The following is an 18900-nucleotide window of genomic DNA, read 5'->3' as shown; positions in this document are numbered from 1 at the left end:
TAGATTTACCAAAACAATCCATAATCCTTAAACATTTCGCAATCACACTGCAAGGTATATGGCCAGACACTCCTTACCTATAGAGTAGTTCTCTTACTGGCTGGCATAATTAGATGGCACAAGCAGGCAAGATTCTCAAGAATTCTGAGAGTGACAGCATAGGGCAGAGTCATCGCTGTGTTTTGATTTGTGAACAGCAGAATCGCTCCCCTGATTTGGCCTTAATGGTCACCTTCATGAGTGAATAAATCCCTATAAAACATATTCTGGTATATCAGTAAGAACTGGTGTGTTTTGCCATTGGTTCCTAGTGAACTGTTAGTGGTATACTGGTTTACAGTATACTGCTTTAAAACATCTTCCTTCTGACCTGCAGTCAGAATTGTTTCCATATAAACATGGGGCAAACTGCTACTATGATTTGCAAGGAATGATTTTTTACAAGAATAAAGGCAATTACAGAGCTGTGCATTGGGGCCAACCAGGTTATATTATTTAGTATATGTTCTGCGAACGAGCCACACAACTGACCCTAACCAGTTTAAAGTGGTTCATAAACTAAAATACTAAGCCAAAGCAATATGATGACATGAGTTTTGTATAAAAACTTGTGAGTTTGTGCTTTTTGTTAAGATTAGCCAATTTACATTACAATTTGCATTACATTCCAAATATATATATGTATTCATAGTCCAATAACATATACAGCGGCCCTCCTGGCTGACAGTCTCTTGCTTTGTTAACCCTTAGACAAAAGAGGCTTTCCAGTGCATGTTGGGTAATACTCTACAATGTAACTCCACATAACAGTGCTAGAGTTACCACTGCGCTGCACCTTTATCCATCTAAATCTCCTCCATGTCTTAGTCTGACTTGTCTCCGTCATCATCAGGCCGTGGATCCCCATCATGGCCATTCTTGTCTTCTTTGGGAAGATGTCCTTGGGATCCAAGTGCAGACAGAGAGAGAAGGCCACTGCTTGCACTGACAGGCAGGGAGGGTGCCTGCAGTCCCACAGGTAGGGGGGTGAGAGGGAGGGCAAGAGCCTGTAGCTGTGATAGCTGATGGACTTGAAGTTGCTGCTGTAGGGTAAGTGAATAAAACATCAGAAAGGGAATTAGTGCTGCAAAACCATCACCAATAAAAACAGGAAAAAAACAACACCAGCACTAAATTAATTAAATGTGATGGATGTCACCTACCGACTGTCAAGGAGTAATCTGCATATATGCGGACTTCATGGCTTTTTCTAAATCTGAGAATATATGGAATTAAAACTGCAGAAAACCTTTTGGTTCAGGAAAACCTGCATTGCAACATATAGCTTCCCCCTTTTAAGAATACAAGCTGACTGGAAGTCCCTGGCTTCAATGTTTTCTAGGTACTGACTTGAAACGCGCATGCAGATTAAGAAAATCAGCATGAAGTCAGAAATTCTGACCTAAACCTAAAAGTTTAGTGACTCAGCTACAAGAACAGCATTGACAAATGAGCAAAATGGTAACTTTGGAAGGAAAAGTCAGCAAAAGCAGCTTCCATATCTTCTTTAGCTCCAATATCTATTATAGGAATACCTTTCTTGGTAAATAATGCAAGTAGCTAGAAATGCTTACACATACATTACGCTAGTTTCAGGCCACTGCTGGTATTCTCAGTATTAGGCTGTTCTGTCAATCAGGAGCCAGAGATAAACTAACACTAGTAGAAATCTTTAGCATTTGCCAACAAAAAGTACCTTGCTTACCTTTTATTCCTGCTTTCTTCTATTCATTCTGTATGTTTATGGACTAGACCTGTTCATTTAATCATAAATAAATAGATTTTTTTGGAAGGGAGGCAGAGACTAAACTCGATTTTGGCAATATGGTTTTGGAAAAAAGATTTAATTTTCTTAATGAAAAAAATTATACAAACTTGTTTTCATCAGTTTTAGATTGAAGAAAGTTGTTTTACTAATAGTACAAAATGTCTACATAATACATTTAATGTATGGCAAACAAAAAAATGCAATAAACACCAAATGACTTTAAAAACACTAACGTACACGGATAATGGAATTCAGTTCAGGCGCAGTCACTTGCTTTGCTCTCTCAATGGCGCCCAGGACTTGTTGCTGATGCTGCAAAGCAAAGACAGAATTCAGATTAGCACAAAGACAAATAGATTGAAGAAATAAATCCTGTGTTATTTATTAAGGTAAATTTACGAATGTCTTATTGTTTAGCATCTGTTTAGCTCCCCCCCAAAAAAAAATAAATCCTGTAAACCTCGTCCTGTGTCTTCTCAACACTTCCTGTGTTAAGAGCCCTCCTATTTTTTATCTTTCAAGTATAAAACTATCAACCTTTATGTTACACAGATGTAAGATTGGGAGTGGTTCAGTAGCTCAGTCATAGACAACTAAGACATTATTATTAATATTAAACAGTATTTATATAAGGCCAACATATTACGCAGCACTGTACATGACACACAGATACAGACAGTGACACAGGAGGAGAGGACCCTGCCCAAAAGCTTAAACCTTAGAACATCAGTCAATGCATTTCTGGCAGATAAACTGAATTTTTTCCTATACTTTAAGAAGATAAAAACACAAGAAATATGCTTGTATTAAAGACATTTATTACATGCTTCTTGGCATTCATTTTGCCTTAATTTACATTACAAAGAAACAGCTAAGGCCAAGTAAAGGAAGAGGAATTGTGACACCACACCAATAATGTGCTGTGTATTTTATGTATTAAAGTTTTCTATCCCATAACCACAGAGAAACATACCTCCTGAGAGAGGTAAGGCAAAACCTGGGCACAAATTCCATTTAACCTCTTGACAATTTCAGCCTGGAAGAAAATAAAAGAAAATTAGTTAAAACAATGCCCAAAATAATTGAAAACAGCAATAAAAAATAAGTGCCTGTCTTTTATTACTTCTCCGTACAGTACCTTGTATAATGTTGGCATTTACAAATATTATATTACTTGTAATCTGGGTTCACATTATGTATAGATTATAAGCCTTGTGCATTTTATACACTAGACACAGATGAGGGGCAATTTACAATACACTCAGAAAAAAAGCAATACTATAATTGTATTTGTAAAACAAGCTTTTGAACGGATTGAAGTTTGATCACAAAAACTCAAACAACAAAAAAATGATAGATCCCTTCTAATGTCTTCTGCATGACACTGTGCCGAAAGGGCAACCAACAAATTCCTCCATTCCGAAGAAACAAGTAAAGAAATCTGTCCCTCCAGGGGGAAGTTTGGAAGTATTGCAGCTGGAATCTGGTTACTAATACAGAAGCACTTGGACTCAAGAAGACCTTTTCCCTGATAATCGGCCTCTGACTGTAATAAATCTACATCCAGCAGACAGAAAGGAGGATCTCAGCCAAATCCTAAACTGGATGAGGAACTTTGCGGAATTCTTTAATACAAGGGATCCAAAGACATGTGATGATTGTGGGTCTGTGCAATTGATTCATGACAGCTGTGTAGCCAGGTTATTGTGGCGGTTATGATTTGTCTACAACTTAAGTGGAAGTTCCCAGGCCTGCAAAAAATACAAAGGCCTTGTTGGGAAGTCTGTAGAAAATTCACCATGTTAGAAGCCATCTACTTCTATTGTTATATTTAAAAACTGTGGCTATCATTGTCACAATGCATAAAAAAGTCCTCCCTAACCACAGTTCCTCGTGCTTACCTGTTTGTGCATTTCAATATTCAGACCATAAGACATCTCATAATACTGAGGAAAAAAAAATTCTGTTAATATAAGTGAATACATCAGTTTACACAAATATAAATAAAACATAAAGACATTGAGAGTGAATTAAAAATGTTTCAAAAGAACTAATGACTTTTACCTACTGAGAAAAACATACATTTATCAAATAAAAATGTGAGGATACCAAATATTATGCAAACGATGTTCCCATGTACAGGAAATGTGTTTGAAACCGAAGATGGCACAACAGGCCTGAAAACGTATTCTCACTGACCAAGGTAATCTGTTGTGAGGATCACAGACAAACAATGGACTACACAATGCTAAAACCCAACTCTAATCAGGGATAGAAAGGGAGGGCTAATCTCTCCCAAATTATGTCCTAAAACAGTCACAGAAACTCAAGGGCTTGGGCTATGTTTACAATGGCCATAAGGTTGTGGGGAGTTTACTGTTCCCTCATGCTAGGCAACTGCTGCTTCTAGGGAGATGCTACATGTGGCGTCTCCCAGTGGCAGCTCCAAAGAGAATGACTTTATGACTAAAACCTATGGTATGGGTAACCTAACACTTTAGAATATAAAAACATTAGGATTTCTAATTTTAATAACTAATATTTATATAGCACCGAAATATTATGCAGCGCTTTATCTCACAATCCAATGTCCTTAACACCATCTAAGGACAGTTTGGGAGGAAGCCAATTAACCTAACTGCATGTTTTTGGAGAGGAAAACCAAGCAAACATGGGGCGAACCTGCAAACTCTATACAGATAGTACCCTGGGCAAGATTTGAACTGGGGACCCAACGCTGCAAAGACCAGAGTGCCAGCCTCTGAGCCACCATGCTGCCCTGCAGAAATCATCATCAAATTAAACCCCCCTTCCTTTCCACAACTGTTTTTATTATTATAAACAAGACTGATTGTGTCAGAGGACTGCCCATTAAAAGAAGAGTTATATCTGAACTTTTTTTTTAATATTATGATCCTGGAGGTAATAATAAATGATAACAATAAAAACATGGGAGTTACAGAAAAGCTAGAAAGGGCTACAACATAAGGCTAACATAAAGGCTGCCAATCAAGAAAGTAACATTCTACTAATTTAATTGTATCACACAAATGCGGTAAGATCTAACTTATAGTTTATACATCAATGTAACCTGTTGGTCTGAAACAGTTAAAATACAATGATCCCCTGTCTGGGAAGATGCCCCCCTTCACCTCCTCCCTAGAGCCTGACCTCTTTGTCTTACAAGTCCCAGAAAGATTTTTAGGCAGATTTACACTCTGCCCTGGCCCTCTCCCCTCCCCATCCTGTAACAAGCAGCTGTCTGGAAGAGTGAATGAATGGCATAACCCCACAAGAGAGGGATAAGCCAGGAGACCTGCTGAGAGGGGAAGAAGGGGGGGGGGGGGGTGGAATTATTTTTTGGCAGGCAGTTATGCACTACTCAAGCTCCAGTTTTTCCTGCTTCCACATCTTGGAAAGGCTTCAGCCATCTAACATAACCCCTTCCTTCCCAGCACTCTGATGGAGTCACACTGATTTACATTCACTGAAAGCAATTTTAAGCATAATAGTAAACAGAAAAAGAATCCTTGCACACAAGCTTTGCTTGTTTATGCTTAGAATTGTTATGGTCCCTTGAGGTGGATTTTAGGAGGGAAGGATCATTACTCCATATACAAACAGGAAGGTTTTTGTAATTGCCCTCAGGGGTTAAAGTGAAGCAGGAGCATAGCTGGCTGCTTAACCATCTGCAGCTACATCTTGGCAGACATAATTAAAGACCTAATTGCCCTGAACTGAGGGAGTAAAGAGCTTCTCCAAGGGGATAAAATGAGGAAGGCCTCCTAAATTGATCACAAAACTCTTGGCACCAGAGAAGACCCTTAATTGAGAAGCTGGCCTCTTTAGCAAGTATTACCATGGGTCAGAAATGTGCAAACCAAGTCTGAAATACATTTTTAACAACTAGGGCCTCATACTAGGCCACATTTTGAGGCACTCAAAGTTTAAATAGAGGGAAGAAATATAGGGTAAAAAAGCAAACAGAAAATAGAACCAGAACAAACCCAGGCAGAAACAAGATATCCTGTGTCAATGCTTTAAGGATTGCCGACCATTTACTGATCAACTGCTAACAGTTGCTGTGCCATCTGAAATGGAATTGATTCATGTTATGAGGAGTTCTTAGAGCACACAGAGGCACAGTCACCTTGGCTTTTGAAGCTAAAGCATTTTATACTTGTCTCTCTAGAACTCCCCCCCCCCCACCACTCTAAAATAACTACATTGAAATACATGTGGCCTCCTCCTATTGTGGATTGCTTGGACCCAGTGGTCTACGGCTAGGAATGAGAGCAGTCACGTGACAGAGGAGCGCACTGCTCCCCAACACTGGCTGATGCAAGATATCTGGGTGGCATTTCAACAAATAAGTGGAGCGAGAGAATTAAGTGTGTAGTCTGGGGTGGAGGACTTTACACAAACATAGTGAGCAAGTCTAAGGAAGGTACCAAAGTAACAGACTTATCAGAATGTGCTAAATTATTCTATTTCAGGCTTGTTCACTCTTCTAACGTGTCTGTAAAACCACACGCATGTTGATTTACGCATCACCACGGTCATAAATATATATATATATATATATATATATATATATATATATATATATATATATATATATATATATATATATAGCTGCTAAGAAATTCAATGTGACTTCAAAGGGCATAAAGCAAAGTCAGCTAATAACTCATAACAACATGCAACAGCACCCAAGCAATTCAGAAGTAGTAATAACAGGTGCCATGAGAAATACTGAAATACCAACAAGTTCAAAAATAAAGATGTATGACATTCTATTGCACAGTCAATATCAACACAATGCTTTAAATGTTGTGAATTATTAAAGGGTGACAATAGTTGTGGAGTTTTTTTTTACCCTCCGAGAGCTTACCATGACGTAGTGTCGTTGCATCTCCGATTTCTCACTGGCCAACTTGTCACATTCCAATTTTAGACTGGAAGACATAAATATTCTGCTAAAAAGGCTGTACAAATGTACTGGTAAAATGGAAAAATCTCTGAAAAACTGCATTTACAATAGGAAAGTTAACATTTTCTCAGTGAGAAAGTCTGGTCACTTCATGTAGAAGTAAAGGAGAATTTAAAAAGTAGCTTAGAGGGTTGCTAAACAATAACATGAAAATACTGGCTGCTATTTTATGCATTCATTAAAGAGATATAACTAAACACTTTTATTGAGAATGGTTAGGGTTTACATGCACTTAAGCTACATTGGTAATTGGGGAATCCAGTGGCAAAAAGTTGGCCACCAGTTCTATCAATCCATTTCCTTAAGCTTCTCTCCTTTAATACTTATTAACTGCGGATAACAATGATCATTAATAATCACAGTGTTGTCTGATCATTCAATATCAGTCTCAGACCAACTTAAAGACACGGCAATAGGGAGATGATTTCATTAATTATGGCAATCAGTTATAAGCAATATTTAGTTGCAGTAAAATTGCTCATGTGGCTTAGGCCTAAAGATGAACTTTGGGCACCACTTCAAAAAGTATCCATTCGTCTATTTACAGCAGGCATGTATATTTACTTCTCTAATTAAGTTCTGCACTGTGCAGCATTTTACGCAATATGATATAAAAGTGGCTAGTACATTTGCTATGGCTGCAACCTGGAAGATGGGCCATTTGGCAAACCACTGTATATCACATTCCAGCAGCTCACTGAAATTTGTCAGGACTCCAGTTATGTTGGTGGGTTATAATTGTCAACATTTCTTTGGCTTATCAATTTAGAATGAATTGTGCATGATGGCCATAAAATTTTAACTCCCATGCTGGAGTGTGATGTGATTCCCGATATGTGTGGTGCAATTGTGCGACGCACTCAATTTGCACTCATATGTGAGGGCTTTACATTCAATTAACCATTTCTTTTTTTTAGTCTAACGTCAGGTAAGGCTGGGGATGTCTGTGAGGGGTGATGAGGCTGCACTATTCATGGCACATAAAAGGGATTCTATGGCTATAAAGCTCTAAGATGACAGGTGTATGGGCAAGGGTCACCCCATAACAAACTCTGTAACAAATATCTTAATGGGTGGGAGATTTTAAAGAAAAGTCAGTGCAAAACAGACTTCTAAGATGTGGGTAGGTGTTAGCTAGTTGAATCATATGTTGGTTTTTTGAGTTCTCCTGAATTCCAGTGGTAAAATATGTGCTTCATCTCCTGACTGGTAAACTTTTACTACTGGGTTCCTCTGGCATTTAACATTATGTAGAATGCTCAAAGGACAAACCGGCACCTGTTTCTGTTGTGCACAGTGTGGAGCTACATCTTTAAGCAATGGTGTTACTCTGTGTTGCAGGAAGAAATAAGAAACTAAATGGAGATTCAACTTGCTGGTATCCAACCTAAATCAGAATATAAGTTATGGTGGAATTTAGGTTCAAATCATATGAATTCCATACTGATTAGAGATAATCATCTTGTTTACAATAACCAATTATTTTTGTGTGTGTGGGGGGAGGATAAATGCATGTGGAATGAATATCAACATAAATGATCAAACACATTGCAGCTTCTCTCACCTGCTCTATATCACCAATCAGTGAGCATAGTGTAAAATCAATTGGCAGAGGAAATGACAACAATAGTTCATTACAGGAATAGCTGGCTTGGCTGCTGGCCAGAAGTAAGGTGATGTGACAGTTGTGTACAACATTTAGGACATACACAACAGCTCAAACCCCTTTTGATGCTGTATGATGAATTAGCACTAGGAGTCTATCTTATATTGGTTCCATTAGCGTGGAAGAAAAAAAAAAGGTTGTCCGAGGGTATGAATGTGCCTGTTCTTACCTGTGATATTGTGCCTGAAGCAGCTGGAACTCATCTTTAATCCTATCACAGGAATCCGAGGTGGTGAACTTGAGTTGCTGGGGCAGGTGAGAGGAGCCCTAAGGACAAGAGATGAGACTTCAGACAATGCACACAAATCTTTTTTTATTTGTGTAATGCTCCTTCTGCACCACTGTGACAAGGACAAGGAAGATCCCACAGCCCAATGGGGGGGGGGTCCACCTAACAAACCACCCGCAATTAGCTCCAAATAATCTCTGGGAATAGTTAGTAAATTCCCAACTCTTACCCCTGCAATTTTAATTTATGAAACCATTAATAAAATAGTACATGGAAGAAATGTTTCACAAAACCCTACACATGTAGGAAGCAGTCATCCAGCTCCACAAAGACCTTTCTTCTGTATTTGTGCATGGAAATGGAATGTTTTTAAGACTACATTTCTTCAATAGGAAAAAAAAGTGCATATGGTTTTTATATATCCAACATACAATGCATGTTAGTTTTGTGTGATGACTTAGATATGCTTTTAAGCAGAACTAAATCTAAGAAACAGTGTGGGCAGGTAGCTCCTCCTGCAATAAAAGCTTACCTGTTTGTTCACAATCTATTGATCAATGATTACTGAGCTACACATGTGCGGTTTAGTGAAGAATCCCAGCATTGCAGGCTGTGGAAAACAAATCAACGTGTGCACACCAATACAACCTGGCCAATCATGGTGACTTTGGATCCAGACCATGAATAATACTGGGTTAGTATGTCAGGACTGGTAATGGAGTGAACAGAAGTGGGTGTATTTTCTCCTTAAGGGAACAAATGGTTTTAGATTGTAAGCCCTTCTGAACAGGGTCCTCTCCTCCTGTGTACCTGTCTGTATCTATCCATTATTTTCAACCCCATAATAATGCATGGCACTGTGTAATATGTTGGCACTATATAAATCCTGTTTAATAATAAAGTGTATGCCAGGTTGACATGTTTTCTCTTAGTTGTGGAGACAGCCCATCAGGTTTTTACTGCTATTCATTGCTCAGCTGGAAAAGGTGACTATGGTGGGGTTTTAAGGGACCCTACATGGATCAGCACAGAAGAATACAAGTCCAAGACCCCAACACTATTTGAAGTATCTGGCAGTGACCCTGGAGATAGCAATGTCCAATCATTCTACTAGCCTTCCCTGATATCAGCTGAGCACACTTCCCAGACAGGAAGTTGAGAATAGCAGCAATCACTGAAGAGCAGGATTGGTTATTTTCCTTCGGGTCTTTTCTGTAGACAGATGTCCCATCTGTAATAAAACAAACTTACCAGCTTGGTCACAATCCTCTCTAAAACATACAGCGGTCTATGTGTATGCACTCCAGTGTAGAATCCCAGGGATGAATGAACTGGGGAGCTGCATCATTCCAGCCAGGGCAATAAAGATGGCTAAAGATCTCCGACCGGGAAGAGGACTGGGCAATGGAGTGAAGAGAGGTGAGGTGCCAGGTAAAATGTTTATATTGCAAAAAGAACATCACCCGTCCCTTGTAAAAAAAGAAAAAGGACTTCCCTGATCACATTTTATTAATAATTAATTTCTACTTGAACACCCCTGTCCTTTCTGCAATAAAACACCCTTCCTTCTCACATGTTTTACCTGTAGGTTTAGTCCCACTTTGAGGTATACGGCGAATATTTATGTGCTTTTGGATTATTTTCTTATTGCTACCTGTCCCCCCTTGGGACACATGTTTGTCCTAGTAACCATTATAATCAATGTCACCATAACAAAAAGTGAGGGGTAACAGGATCCAAGGTTCCATGCCAGATGCCTGGAAAGGAAATTACCCTAGGCAGAGATCTTCCCTCACTTCCTGTGGCATCCCTGACACAGGAAGTGAGGGGGAACCTTCCCAGCAGGACACAATTGTACAAATAGGAGCTAACAATGGTTGCAGGCCTTCCTTACTCTTCCCACAACAGATAGGCTGTCCATACAATTTAGGGAATCCACATATTGTAACATTAATATGTACAGCTAGACATAGCCTGTCCTATTATAAACATGTGAGCCCCCGGCCTGTTGTCAGGCTCACACATGTACATACATGAGAAATCACACAGAGAGAAGGAGACATAACACTGCACACACTGCTCTTCCTGTCCTGGCACCGACACGAGGCGACACACACACATATATATATATATATATATATATATATATATATATATATATATATATATACACACACACACACACACATACATACATAAATACACATATACATATATATGAATACGCACACATATATAAATACACACACAGACATAGAAACACACTGTCCCGGGCCTTCTCCTCACCGAGTGGCGGCTATTGCTTTGAGGAAACATCATATCCCACTCCGGCCCTGCTCTGAGTTGATCTGACACCGAGGCTCAACGCTGGCAGCCCCCAGCCTCTCCCGCTGCTTTTTCCGAGGCTCAGTGACCCCGGCCTGGGCCTTTACGTAGCTCTTATGCTTTCTGTGGGCCTGTAGCGCCTCAGTTCCGCTTCCTCAACCTCAGCAGACTGCTTGCCCCGATCTTTCACCTGATTCTCCCCTCCCCTCAACCCCCGGCCTGTCCCAGCTCTGATGCTCGATCTCAGCACTCTCCCCACAGGGGATCCTTTTGTTTAATGGCGGCTAACACTAAGCATGCCTCTAGCGCCCTCTGCTGGCGATCAGTGTGCACGCCAAGCCCTCATGCGGCACAGCATGCTAGGTGAGCTCACACCTGTGGGATGTAGAGGGATTGTCCTCCCATGGGGTCAGGTTTAGGCTCAGTATGAGGGTAAGGTAGGGATATGTCACACTGCCAGTTGGGAGTAGTAATGTGCTTTAAAAACATAGTAATGAGTAGTAATGAACTTTTAAACAGAAATGGGGGACAACCTAAAATGTAGTTCACAGTCTTGTCCCGTCAGGTCAGTCAGAAGTATCAATATGGAATAGGTAACCCTGACTATTTTCTATAAAAGGCTGGGCTCACAGCAGACATATTATCAATGTTGGAGCTTGCAGAGAGAGCTGAGTATAGGGAGAGACAATGGGCTGTTTGTTTTCCATTTATTCATTGGTAAATGACTATGCCAAACTTTTCATGACTTGCTACTATTATTATTTATTTGTATTTTTATAGCACTGACACATTACACAGCGTTGTACAAAGTCCTTGGTCATGTCAGTAACTGTCCCACAAAGGAGCTCACAATCTAATGTCCCAAACATAGTCCCAAACATATATCATTAATATGGTCTAAGTCCATTTTTGAGGGAAAGCCAAATCACCTAAACCCAAAAACACAAAATCATTTTCAACTAATCTATGTATTGATACATTTAACCCAAAACATACCTGAGAAAGTCTTGAGTCTGAAATGATAAGTGTGATATTTATGTGATAGGATGGTAAAGCTTAAAGAAAATGATTCATTTTACTTAGTGTTTTATGCTGCACTGAGATTTTTGTTAAAATTCCAAAGGAGATTGTGTTAATTTATGTGAGCATTTGACAGTCATGCTGTAAACACAAATGTCATTCCAGTGTTCAACTTGGAAATTTTTAGGCTGGGTGGAAAGAAATTGTAGGCAGGTTGCATCCCTGATATTGTGATACAACTCTTTAGTAACCACCCAAAAAATGCCAGGTGGTGTGCCTTGCTAAAAGGGGCATCCGGATCATCTGGCATAATTGTTAGAGCTGGAGGATGAATTTAGTAATGGATTTTTTTTCAATTTATAATACATAAAAAAGCTCTCATTGCTAGGGCCACATTTTACCTAGTGGCTAGACCTTCTATTAGTCCCAGCTGTCCAAAGACAGACTTTATATAGTCAAACTGAATGATGCTTACGTCTCTTTCTCTGCCTTACAGAATAAAAATGCAGGACAAATCTACTTGGACTGTACCAGGGTATATCTTTCTTTGAATGAGTGCCTTGGAATCTGGTCTTCAGATTCAGTCATCAGTTTAAAGAGACAGACATCTGTTAAAATGATAGAGCTTGAAATCAGCTCATATTGTCAAATGCAAACTAGCAAATGACAAACCACCTAATCACTCAGTGGATATAACCACTAACTTTAGACCACCGGGACAACAGAAAGTGGACCTTTTTCTAAATCTGCAAATATAGGCCCTGTTAGAAACACAAATAGAGGTTGTCCTTATACCTTAAGAGCTAAGGTTTTATAGAAATGTTCTCTGGAGAGGATTTTGAATATAGGAAGTTCATTGAGAAGCAGTGCCATATGTGCCAGCACTCATTTTAATTGGAAAGCCCAAAAGCATACTTTGATTTACAAACTCCAGGATGCCAAGGAAAATCCCTTAACTCAAATCCTTACCAGGATCAGAATGATTATTGCCGCCTGAACATAGCATGTGTTAATAAGGGAATATGTCACTGGGAAGCCCACAAAGTCCCAAAAGTATGGTTTATTCTGCCTTCTTTAGACGTGTATCAAAGGGTCAAATAGACTTTGGGGGGGGGACACCTTTGGGTTCCAAATATGAACAGTCTCCTAGCCCAAAAGCATCCTTTTTGAAAGATATACAGTATGTTAGTTGACCACTGGAACGTGTGGTTGCCAATTGTCCTATATATCAAGATGTGAGTTTGGGAAGCATATGTCAATATTTGCATGTTCTTGTAGCACTAAAACTGGTAGGCAGATATCTTCTTTTACAATGGAAAGACATGGTGGAGGCAATATTATACTCTGAAAACCTTTTGAGATTGGTCTGTACCAGTCTGGTGACCCTGCTAACCTTGGCTCAAATGTAACTATGGCATTGTATTGTAGTAGACCACCCTACTACAGCATTTTTAGTGGGACAGTAAAGCATATCTTGGGTGTGGTTAAGAATTTTACGCATGGTGTAATACTGGGCTGTGATTTTTCTCTATTTTGGAAATTGTGAGTGGAAAAACAGGTAACTGGTTTAGAAAATATGTCTGAAATGAATGTCACATAACATTCTATGAACATTACATAGATCCCCACAGATGTGAGGAGAGAAATGATGAAACTACATATTTACTGCCATCCACCTAATGTGGCCAGCCTGGTTACAGGGGCCAGGGTACAGGCAGGAGGGGGGCATGCTTGCTGCCCACCACCCCGACTTTTACCCTACAGTTTGAAAAAAAAAAGATTTAATGAATAAAAATGTAATACCTAATGTTATTGCATTCTAACTAGCAAGTGATTTGATTTTGATTTTGTATTAACTTGTTATAGTGTCTCCCGTAGCCTGGAGATAGCAAGTACCCCATGCTACAACAGGTTTTTCAAGTCTGTCAGATCAAGTCAAATTTGCCAATAAATGTCACAAAAAATGCTGCAAACAAAAACAGCATTGGGATGCAAATGTGAAAAAACTATTTTTTGTGGGGGGGGGGGGGGGGGGGGGTAGGTTTCCACAGGCCCTCTTGACCTTTCCTTGTCTAGCAATTTTAGTACAATACTACGGTATGTTCAGGAATTGTTCAATTAACAAAAAGTTGTGATGGGGCTAAACATGAGTTTTCCAAATGATAAGTTTATCATTTGGAACCGATATTAATATCGATAAAAAGTTTTCCAAACGAAAAACAAAATTCTTTTTTCTTTTCTCCTTGAGACATGTTCCCACAGCCCCTCTTACATCCCCAGCAATTTAGCAAGCAAAAATATTATGTTCATGGGCTTTGAAAATAACTCAAAATGTTGTGAAATTAGAGAAGGAGAAGAAAAAGCTTAAATCTCCTAAAAGTTAAATTTCACAAAAGTCATTTTTTTTAGTAGTCAAATTTTAGATGATCAAATTTTGTAGCTTATGTTCACAGCTAAAAGCAATTCCTCCCACAAACACATTCTCCGAGGTTATAGGGACATTGTGCTGCCTGTTATATTATTGTTTTTATTGTGTTTATGTGTTTTGCCACATTCTACTGTGTCTAGCCTAATGTTTGTATTACATTGTCTAATCCCTTGCTGAATTCTTCCTGCTCCCTTTACTTTTCTTTTTATACCCTCATGGTGAATTCCCTGTAGAGATGAAAATCATACTGTTCTGTGATGCTCTTTCATCTTGAAAAATGCTCAGAAAACACTCTGTCTGAAACCTGCCAACCCTGGAGTAAAGTACATTGGATTACAGCTGGAGTCTTATTACTAAAATGAATGCTGCCTGTGAATTTTGCCAGATTTAGCAAGTTGCCATTCTGTCCAAACAGACTGACTCTCAGTAGATATATTGAACTGAACATTTGAAACAGAACAGTGAAAGAGCAGAGTTCAATAGTTTTCTGGACATTGCACACTATTTCTGTGAAGTTTTACCTGTGTTTCAGAAAGCACATGGTCTTTGTCTACACACAGAGAGAGCACACCCTGCAAACAAAACTGAAGATCAGATTACAATCTGTATTACTCCTACTGTGTCCGATTTCAGTAATTGAAAGCTTTTATATTTTTGAAAGTTTGACATATATTGGTGTTTCTGAATACAGGACATTGTATGTGAAATGACTGAACATTCTCCTGCTGCTTGATATTTTTGTGTTGTAGTAGAATGTGATTCCTGCATTATATAGAAACCTGCCTTTTGGTACAATCTCCGACTGCTCACAGTTACAGCTACATAGTTCACATGCACAGAAACATGTCCTGGCAAGGATTTGTGGGTTCAATAAAGACACAAGACTTAATTAACAGACAGTGAGCAACTATCTGTTTCTCAAGACGAAAATGATTTGTAACAGGTAGAGATATCTGCTAGACACAAACACACATTTAGGCCTTTCCTAAAATTTTTAGTGAGTTATGAAACAAACAAGGTGGAAATGACTGATAATTTATCTGATCTATGGAATAGGACTTTGCAATGCATAACTGTTGCTAATAAAACTATAATGGTGTAAAACAGGGGTCATCAAATTTTTATGGCCACTAGGCCATTTCAGGGTTGGGGGGGAGCACAGTAGGCTGGACTATCCCTCCCTAATGGCTCCACCCACCACCAGGGAATGCCACCTGAAGTGAAACCCTCTCCTCCGTATGCATTGCAGAGGAGAGGGATTTCCCTTAAGAAAGCTTGCCCTATTTTAAATAGGGGGGCAACAGCAAGGAGGCGGCTCCCGCTCTGGTAGTTCCTAACGCCCCCTGGGAGATCCAGGCAGCCGGAGCCGTGGGTTGCCAGCCGGCATTAGGCCGGATTGGCCAGGGGTCGTTAGGCCGGAATGAGTTACCGGCTGGGCAGTATCTGTCCTAAAGGCCAGAGTTTGCCGACCCCTGGTGTAGAACAACTGAACAGTGCACTTGCAAAGCCTAATAAGACCTATGAAAATATAATTTTTTTCTTTATTCACACAATAAAACAAAATATTCTGTGCAATAGATTTACAGCTTTTATTAAATGTATACACATTACTTATCCTACTTAGGAGTATGCTTCACTTCCTGTTTCACTTCCTTCATGCACACCAAAGGGGTTCATGCTCATAGCAATCATATCTGATGAACCCACTGATATTACCTTGCAACAAATGCAGAGGCAAATAAGTGCAAAAATGTTGCATAACAAAGGGATCAGCCATTAATGCACATATTGACTAGGCAGAAGCAGAGAAAGAAGATGTTTGCTGTGCTATCTTGATCACCTTCTGCAAGACGGATTTTGCATTTTGTTTTGAACCAGATCGATAACATTGCAATTACATGGACCACTTCTAATTTTGCACAGAATGATCCATAACAATGACTGGTGAAAATTGTTTCAGCCATCAATCATACCGGTCCAATACTTCAAAATCTCCTCTGCCTTCTAGATTATTGTCACTCAATGAAGTAACCTATGTGCCATTGAAGACCCTGCTGAGCCCTTCCCTGGGACTAGTCACATGCTTACTTAAGCTACGTACACACTTCCAATTATTATCGTCGGAAAACGAACGACGAACGTTCCTGCACGATATATATGAACGATCGTATAGCACCGATCCTGCACATAGAGGTAACGACACGATCGTTCGTAGATATTGTACACACAATAGATACGATCGTTTGAGCGATAGAGGAACTATGTGCACGACAGGAAAGTGAACGGACGTTCGTTCATCACGCATGCTCTGAACATGGACGATCAACGAACGACCGTACACACGAACGATGTTCAACGATCGTCGTCCAATCCGATCCGTCGGTCCGGTCGTTCGTTTCCAGCGACTTTCCTTGTTCGTCGGCGTCGTTGGTTACTTTTTTACGAACGATTTTTTGCCCAATCGATCGTTCGTCATTCGATTGGAACAATAAAAATTGGAAGTGTGTACGCACCTTTAGACTCATACATCCAGACCCTTGGGTGCAAAAGCCTCTTTGTAGACTAAACTCTACTCCATTATGTCCTCAGGTACCCAATATCACCCTGAGGGGAATACTGAAGCCTATTTAGTACCATCTCAGTAGTGACAATCTGTGTAGATGTTAAAGTGAACTAAGCAATAGATATTAATATACTTAATAAAGTATGAGTGTAATACTTACAGGTATTTATTACCTTTGTCAGACAATACAGTCAGGGGTTTATTGGGAATAAGGCGTTTACATAACAATGATGCGCATGCGTATTTTCTCAACAGAAGGATGGTGTTATGTTTGTTTAAGTAACAGCTAGTTTGTTTCAGCACCAAACAGGTCAGGGAGGGCAAAATATTAGCAAACAAAACAGCTTTAAGTACAGTATAGAATCCCATTCATAAACAGCTTTAGGCTTAGTCTACACAGACATTTCCTTGAGGCACATTTTTTAGCGTTATAGATAATGCTCCTTGCAATGTTTTAAAAATTAAAACACAGGGTTAACGTGGGTGAATCAATGTACGTGTTCAACCTCCTTTGTAAATTCTTGAGACGTAAACACAGGGAAAACGCTTCAAAATGTGGGAAAACACATCATAAACGTTTTCCAGTGGTTTAAAGGCAAGCTTTAAAACGCTACTAAAAGTGCATAAAAACACGATAAGAACGTTTACAAGCATTTTTAAAACCATCCGTGTAGACCCAGCCTTGTCATGCAATAAACAGGATCTCACAGCTTTTACAGTAGAACTGATTTGTATGTATCTTAGCACATAATAGTAATTTGTTTCTTCCTTACACATATTTGATCTGGAATATTGTGTATCTCATACATTTTAAACAGATGACTTTGAAAGATGATATTCTAAACCAGGTTTTACGCCTGGTTTATAATTTTAACATTTTTGTTATTCAAGAGGGTAGAGACAAGCATTAACTGTATGACACATAGGCAAGAAAAGTTTAATGGAAATTAGTGGGACATTAAGCATTAGAATTCTGGTGTCGGTAGTAAATAAAGTGAAACACCACCCATGGAACAAAGAATATTGTTTTAAATATTAAAACAACAATAAAACAATTGTGTTGACTATGCAGTAGTGATGGATCATTTAGCGGTTCAGATAAGAGATACACAGGCATTCAGAAAAGAGATACACAATACAAAATCTCACTTTATGCTGATGATCTTTTAATATACATAACATCACCCCACACTTCAATTCCTTCTATTCTAAAGGAATTTGAAAGGTTTGGCCTAGTTAGTATATTTAAAGTCAACTATAATAAATCTGAATTGCTCAACATCACCCTCCCTCAAACCTAAATTAACTCCATAGGCATCAATACTACCTTTAGGGTTTGTAACCAGGCTATCAAATATCTGGGGATTTATATTACGTCAGACCCTACCCAATTATTTACATACAGTTAGGTCCATAAATATTTGGACAGAGACACCTTTTTTTCTAATTTTGATTCTGAACATTACCACAATTAATTTTAAATGAAACAACTCAGATGAAGTTCATCTGCAGACTTTCAGCTTTAATTCAGTGGGTTGAACAAAAAGATTGCACACAAATGTGAGGAACTAAAGCCTTTTTTACACAATCACTTCATTTCAGGGGCTCAAAAATAATTGGATAATTGACTCAAAGGCTATTTCATTGGCTGGTGTGGGCATTTCCTTTGTTATGTCATTATCAAATAATCAGATAAAAGGCTTGGAGTTGATTTAAGGTGAGTGGGGGGGATTTTGCTGTGAACAGACAACATGCAGTCAAAGGAGCTCTCCATGCAGGTGAAACAAGCCATCCTTAAGCTGCAAAAACAGAAAAAACCCATTCGAGAAATTGCTACAATATTAGGAGTGGCAAAATCTACAGTTTGGT

General features: G+C 39.2%; 1 protein-coding gene across 2 annotated transcripts; it reads right to left on the bottom strand.

The window, feature by feature from the left end:
* Positions 1–471: 471 nt before the first annotated feature.
* Positions 472–11161, bottom strand: TLE5 (TLE family member 5, transcriptional modulator). 2 transcript variants are annotated; one of them, XM_072404734.1, is made up of 7 exons: positions 10982–11161; positions 8636–8733; positions 6702–6765; positions 3709–3753; positions 2781–2843; positions 2045–2119; positions 472–1082 (listed from the first exon to the last, which is right to left on the bottom strand). In XM_072404734.1, exons 1-7 carry the CDS (start codon positions 11012–11014, stop codon positions 864–866), a joined length of 597 nt encoding a protein of 198 aa, XP_072260835.1. In that variant the 5' UTR covers positions 11015–11161; the 3' UTR covers positions 472–863. The 2 variants fall into 2 exon arrangements, with proteins under 2 accessions (XP_072260835.1, XP_072260836.1); XM_072404735.1 differs by having other exon boundaries at positions 472–1079.
* Positions 11162–18900: the final 7739 nt, after the last annotated feature.

This window comes from Pyxicephalus adspersus, chromosome 3 (genome assembly GCF_032062135.1).
Source record: "Pyxicephalus adspersus chromosome 3, UCB_Pads_2.0, whole genome shotgun sequence".
NCBI lineage: Eukaryota > Metazoa > Chordata > Amphibia > Anura > Pyxicephalidae > Pyxicephalus > Pyxicephalus adspersus.
Note: the sequence above shows the minus strand (reverse complement) of the source record. Positions and strands in the feature narration are given on the sequence as shown.

What these genes read in the sequence shown, in the direction of transcription:
- TLE5 (XM_072404734.1), bottom strand. Translation starts at nt 11,014, where the DNA reads ATGATGTTTCCTCAAAGCAATAGCCGCCACTCG. An exon ending in TGCAACGACACTACGTCATG is followed by an intron (nt 3,754 to 6,701) that starts GTAAGCTCTCGG and finishes TTTTTTCCTCAG; the next exon opens with TATTATGAGATGTCTTATGG. An exon ending in AACTGAATTCCATTATCCGT is followed by an intron (nt 1,083 to 2,044) that starts GTACGTTAGTGT and finishes CTTACCCTACAG; the next exon opens with CAGCAACTTCAAGTCCATCA.